This window comes from Paramisgurnus dabryanus, chromosome 19 (genome assembly GCF_030506205.2).
Source record: "Paramisgurnus dabryanus chromosome 19, PD_genome_1.1, whole genome shotgun sequence".
In the NCBI taxonomy this organism is placed as follows: domain Eukaryota; kingdom Metazoa; phylum Chordata; class Actinopteri; order Cypriniformes; family Cobitidae; genus Paramisgurnus; species Paramisgurnus dabryanus.
In genome coordinates, this window is record NC_133355.1 from 33,118,629 (window position 1) to 33,125,078 (window position 6,450).

At 39.7% G+C, this 6,450-nt stretch overlaps 1 protein-coding gene across 1 annotated transcript; it reads right to left on the reverse strand.

Annotated features, from left to right (window-relative positions):
• Positions 1–5,540, reverse strand: heyl (hes related family bHLH transcription factor with YRPW motif like). Its single transcript, XM_065253692.2, has 5 exons — positions 4,984–5,540; positions 3,359–3,425; positions 2,948–3,031; positions 2,751–2,832; positions 1–1,347 (listed from the first exon to the last, which is right to left on the reverse strand). Exons 1-5 carry the CDS (start codon positions 5,061–5,063, stop codon positions 707–709), a joined length of 954 nt encoding a protein of 317 aa, XP_065109764.1. The 5' UTR covers positions 5,064–5,540; the 3' UTR covers positions 1–706.
• Between the last annotated feature and the right edge of the window lie 910 nt (positions 5,541–6,450).

Below are 6,450 nucleotides of genomic sequence, written 5' to 3' on the forward strand. Positions count from 1 at the left end.
TTTCAACCACTTTCCTGCTTTTGCAAACTGGTTTATTTTTATTTGTGTTTTCAATTAAAGAATCCATCTGATGGGGTACAGAAATTAAAGAGATGTCACTGGTCATTGCTTTCCATTGATAAAGTGATTTAGGAAAGATATACATTAAAATACAATAAGTACATAGTTTGCTGAAATGCTGCCACCTCCTGGAGGTTTCCATATCCTTACACACAAGTATTGTATGTGCATTGCATTGCACCATTAGTGGAAGATTGTTTTAATAAGACAAATTTCTCTTTATGAAATTTGTCACATGTATGATATATTTGTCAGAATCTATGTGAATGTAAGGTTTAAATGACAAAGTAAACAAATACACAAATGTAACAAGAAGACAAAGCATCAAGGCTTTTCTATCACAAGCTTGCAATTCAAAACCAAAGCACTCGTTCAGTTTCACTGAGAGTCTACATGGAAATTTTCAAGTGCTGATTTTACCCTCGTTCATCTGGCTCATGCTGGTTTTTCTTGAATGTCTTTTTTTGTTTCTGAATGCCACTGCAGTTTTTAAATGAACCAGCTTACAACTTGGCACTGTGTGTCAGACTGATCACATCTGCATGTGTCCCAATGCTTTGTAGTTCCTTTAAAACACAGTTGATATTTGTCACAGGCAAGTCCGAATGACCAAAAATGTTTTGTTCCTTTTAAACTCCAAAGTGAATCAGAATGCCCCAATCTCCGTTCCCCAGCCCTGTGCCGAATGACTGGAGGTACCCAAACCCCTACGAGCTGTTGTTGGAGACCCTAGAGGTGCGAAGGGTCTGAAGGACACCTGGGGAGGGGCAGTGGATGAAGAGGAGTTGGAGGAAGATGATGAAGGTGGAAGGACGGCCTGGAGTGGTGATGGGATCGTGGGTCCATCTGGCGAGTGCTGTTGAAGTCTATGAGGATTGCCGGGTACAGAGGGCACTCGACGCACCTGGGCTAATATCGCCCCCTGGGCGCCCAGAGATCCCACGCGCAGGGCAGGCGAGGGGTAGCCCAGCAGGGCGGCGGTGGCGTGAGGTGCCAGATCCCGGCGAGAGGCCTGGGGAAAGTGGGCAGCCGAACCAGGTGGGGAAGTGGTGGAGAGCTGAGGAAAGGAAGACCAAGGCCACGGAGGGAACGGCATAGCGGCCGGGCTCTGAAGCAGAGGGTCCAGCTCACTGGCACAGTGGCTGAGGTGGGACACGAGGCGTGCACCTATGGGGTCTGATGATTCAACCCCCTCCAGAGAGCTGAGGTATCTCACCACCTCTCCCACGCACTCCCGAAAACCCAAAGTCCTGTAATCCACCGCCAGAGCGCGAGCGTCGAAGTAGCCTGGGAGAGAAAACAAATCACATTCTTACATTTTCTACTTAATGGATAAACAGATGATGCTGGTAAATGTTTCATGCTCATAGTATAACCCAGAGTTTGCTTGGGGGAAGTAAAAATAAAATCAGATTATATATTTATTATAAGTGCAAGTACAAAGTTTTCAATTGAATGTAGATTGTAAATAGGTAGAAAAATCTGGATTGTAAAGCCCTATTCAGATTAGTTTAACACTGAGAGGTGGGGTAAAGCAATTATTACAAGAGTTTCTCAATGATTTAAGTCTTGTCCGATTGTGTCATCTCAGTAATCATTACAGACAATCTTAGTTTTACCTTCTTAAAAAGGTCTGGAGAAATTACCTTGGGGAAATTTTCTGGCAATTTTCAAAATGGAGGCGCATTCAGTAGTGTCATTTCAATCGTTTCAGTAGGCCCTTTCAGATTAACTTTTAGATTAACTAACTTTTTTCTAGATTAAATGTATTTAAGTAAAATGAAAAAAAAAACTACTGACAACATTTCTGCCAAATTCTTAATACCTGATTAGAAAAAATATGCAGTGTTTTCCCATATTTAATACTGCAGAGAAAACAAGTTCAAAGTAATTTCTCAACAACAAAATTATACTGTTTTTAAATGTATTTAAAAAAAGAAATAAAACATTTATAAAAAAAAAATTGTCACATCTTTCATGACTCTGGTCATGCTCTCAGTCTTTTACATTTGCTGTTGGGTGACTTTATGTTACTCCCGAGTAGGGATGGGACGATTACCGGTTTCAGGATTAACCACGATAAAATGTCCTGACGGTTAGTATTATCGTTTAAAAATTAATTATCATTACAACCGTGTTTGATTTGTGTGATTTTGAAAACTTGCGGTGAATTCTGGTTTGACGCAGGCACGCACATGCAACATATGTTTTTGCACAAGAAGGCATTTAAGGGATAATGTATTATATTCTTTCACAGTAAACTTATTAGACAGATTTTTTTACCACAGAAATAATTTCATAGACATGAAATTTTAAATTGTGATTTTCAAAAATAAAACTTAAAAAAAAAAGTATCAGTTCTTTTTGAACATTTCCATCTCATTCTAATAAAACCATGATGATATTGATAACCATGCTAACTTTGGTCACTATAATCATAATATGAAATTTTCATACCATCCCATCCCTACTCCCGACGTTTGCTTTTGTTAGAATTCAACATACACTGGACTGAAATGGTCACAAAACATCTAAAAATGATAATTATAGTCAAAACCCCATGCGAATTGAAAATTTATATTACAGACATCCTGTAAAAAAAGAAACCCTTTGGTATAGGGCTTAAATTTGATAAGAAATGCTTGAGATCACATTAAAGTCTTTAATAATTTGACTATTGATTTTCTCACCTTTGCCGCCCATTGCATGCAACAGTTTGAGATGATCTACAGTCATCTGAAGAATCTCAGCCTTTTCCAGTTTAGAGGAACCCTGGTCGATAAGTGAGAAAATAAATGCCTTAATATTTTGATTTGCTTTCATTGACATAACACCAAAGTGAAGTGATGCGTTGAACTTTGTCATCTGTTAAAAAACAAAGTCTTACCTGTTTCTCGAAGGCACTGGGTACAAGTCTCCTCAGCTCTGACAGACTGTGGTTGATTCTGTCCCTGCGCCTCTTCTCAATTATCTGTGGAATCCAGTGGAATAAATTCAAAGACAGAACAAGATCTGCAATGGAAAGCATTTGCTAACTGGATTATTTTTGTGGTCGAGGCCCCAGTCGCAGGATTCTTTAGATCAGATTTTGGAAAAAATAAACACAAATTAAAGTCAGAGAAGTGAATGTTGCCGCAGTGACTACAGACACAGCATAGAGTTTTGAGAATAGCAGGACTAATCCTCTGAACCCTGTCCCGAAATGACACATGAATGAAGCTCAATGTCTGTTCTTGAACAAGCATTTAGGGAAACTATGAAAGGGGGAATAAAGCGGCAGAGATTGACGCAAACTCACCCCTCTTCTCTTCTTGCGAGCCAGGATCTGAGAGCTACTGCCTGGAGACATGGAGCCAGTGACGGGGCTGAGAACGAGAAACAGCGGGAATAAAGATTGAAGCTTTGATGTCAATGCATATTGTTGTCATTACTGTACTTAACACAAGGCAGAAACCAAGTTGCACATCATCAAACCCAATCTAATTTGTCTTGGGGAACAGCGAGACGCAGGAGCGCCTGGGTAAACAGAAAACAAGATTATTTTGGTTTAACGCGTTTCTGGACATTATTGTCAGATGGTTGATATGTTATGATTCTTATATTTTTCCCTGCGCTTTCTTTTAAAGCTCAAAAGACACGATGATTACAGATCCGCAGGGCATGCTGAAATAGTGGCTTGTGCGTGCGATTTGAAAACATCAATACTTGGTATTATCCTTCAATGTGGATCTGGTTTGCATGGGCATTCTCTGCGCTTTGCCAACAGAACGACAGTCTTTGTTTCGTTGTTAGTTTGACTTTGTTGACACGCATACAACTATTATTTTGATCGTTCCTTTTAACATCGACTTAACTTCATTTCCAAATGTTTGTGTTGTTTAGAAGCAAATAAATGTTGTCCAAAAAGAAAAGCAGTTTCAACTCTGTAAAGATGCTCTGATGTTTTTCATCATAGATGAGAGTTTTGACAAATTGGGCTTATCAACCCCAAGGATTGGTCACCGTGAGGCGGGATTCAAAGGGACCGAACGGTGGTCGCGTGTCTCTTCGGTCTGCTTTTGATTTGTGCACACAGCTTTACTGAAAAATCGAAAAAAGAACTCAATATGGCTGAGTTACAATAAAAAACAGACAGTAAGAAACAAAGCAGGCAGCGCTTTATGCAAATACAAGAGCAAACCAAATAAGATTAGTATGGGCATCCATCAGTCGCCGCTCCGAGCATCGGCCCTATACACGTATGTGTGAGTTTGGCAACAGGTGCCCAATCTGAAGGTGCCCACCTTCAGCATGTAGGAATGTGACCCTTTTCATCATTTTGAGAGGATTACAACAAGAAAATACAAACTATTTTATGTTTTTCCCAAAGCTGGGTACAGTGTGTCCTCGCTGTCCCCCATGAGTCTCTTGTTCAAATATTAACATCCACTAAACTGATCAACTTAATCAACTGGCAAAGATGAGAAAATGAACAGCAAATAAAAAATGTTTCTTTGCATGATAAGAAACTTTTTTTATTGCCAAAACATTAACTTTCTAATGCTGAAATGAGATGTGAGATGATGTGTACATCAGAAACCCAGAAGGCCCATTGGAAACCTTCTCAAGAGTTGTTATTTCATAATGATTAAGATAAAATGTCATAAAACTGCATTTGAACTCATAAACGAAACTTTTATTATACTAATGATGATATAAAGAGCATCAATGTTTGATTTCAATCATTGACATAACCTTACTTGTTCAAGGTTATATATCCACAGAATGTTCTTTATGTAGAATTAGTTTATGTAGAAAACAGTAAATTATGTTCACCGCCAGGGTCACATATCTTTAGTTTTAGCTCATTCCTTTATTCTAAAATAATGCTATGCATGTTCAAGAAGTCACACTTGATACTTATGTATAATTTAACGTCCTCACCAGTAGCCGTCCTCCTGTCCAACATCGATGAGTTCATCCGTGTCTGAGTCCGGAGAACTGTAATCGTGAGGTCTCTTCATCTCCACGAGGTCGATCCCCTCAAGCGACTGCAGGATCGATAAAGCAACAGAGCAACGGAGAACTGCAGTCCAGTTGAGAAGATGTCAGATGATGGATTCCTCTTCGACCCTTCAAATGCAACCGTAATGAAACAAGTTACTTTCTAATGCCAGCATGCCCCTCCCTTTTTCTCTTCTATCCTCCACCTTCTTCTCAATCTATGCTTTGTTTTTACTTTTCCCTCTGTCCAAAATAAAAAGATTTTATTGGAACTCTCTCGCTTAGTCTGGTCCTTGTTTCTGCCCTTATGGATACCAGAGTTTTGACGTTGCCACTGGACGATGCTCCTTAAGATACTCCACACTGTCACTATTCTAAGCCCTACCGTCAGTCAGTCAAGTTGGCTACCAATGTCCCTTTCAGTGCTACAGCAACAGAATGCACTGCACTCAAGTTGGGCACTTTGGCATAGTTGCCAGTTTTTACTCCCTCTTCCTTACACTCCCACATCCCCTCCTTTCTCTTAACCCTCCCTCCTACCCCTTCATCAACCCTCCCAACCCATGGTTCTCTCTCTGTCATTTCTTTCCTTTCAGTTAGCTCTCATCTTCACCCTGCCTCTTTTTCTTGCCATTTCTCTTTCTGTGTCTCTTCCACTCCTTTAATTAGTTTCCATCCCTCGATCACAGGACAATAGAAGAGCTGCTGTGGGAACCCTGCCTTAAATATGAACCCACATGCACATACAGTCTGCAAACATGAGAATGTGACAATAGGAGTGCCAGGGGATTCCCAGTATCTGCACAGAACATCAGTGCTTCCTAGTCATGGATCACTATTACTATAAGATTTGCTTCGTGTCTCAATTTTGGACGGTCTCTGCACAAGAGTGCACGAGGGCACTCTCAGGCTTTACGCGTGAATAAACCGACTAGTGTAAATCAGTGGCTCATATCTCCGCGTTTGGAATAAAAATGAAATAAATATTATTCCTTTAGACATTTGAAGTAAACAAACAAAACCAATCAAAATTTTTCCAAACATTCACACCTTTAAACCCAAAGTCCCGATGTTGTTTTGTGAAGTGCTTTTATGATGACCATGAATGAGATTTTTCACAATGATTGGGACTGAAGGTCATATTTCATTTTTACAGGTATGGACAAATGAAGACATTACTGTCACTATAAGATTTTCTAAATAAAATAAAGGTCAAATACAAATGCTTGAGCCTTAGATATTTCTAATAATTTATTGTTTGTTAGGGTTAGGTTATGGTTACAATCTTTTACATTAAATAAGTAAACAACAAGAACAGGCCCCCCTTGTGAGGCTGCCCACGATCTTTGATCAGTAAGTGGTTTTAACACCCAGTGGTCGGCTTTATCGCTAAACTCTTTTCCTAAG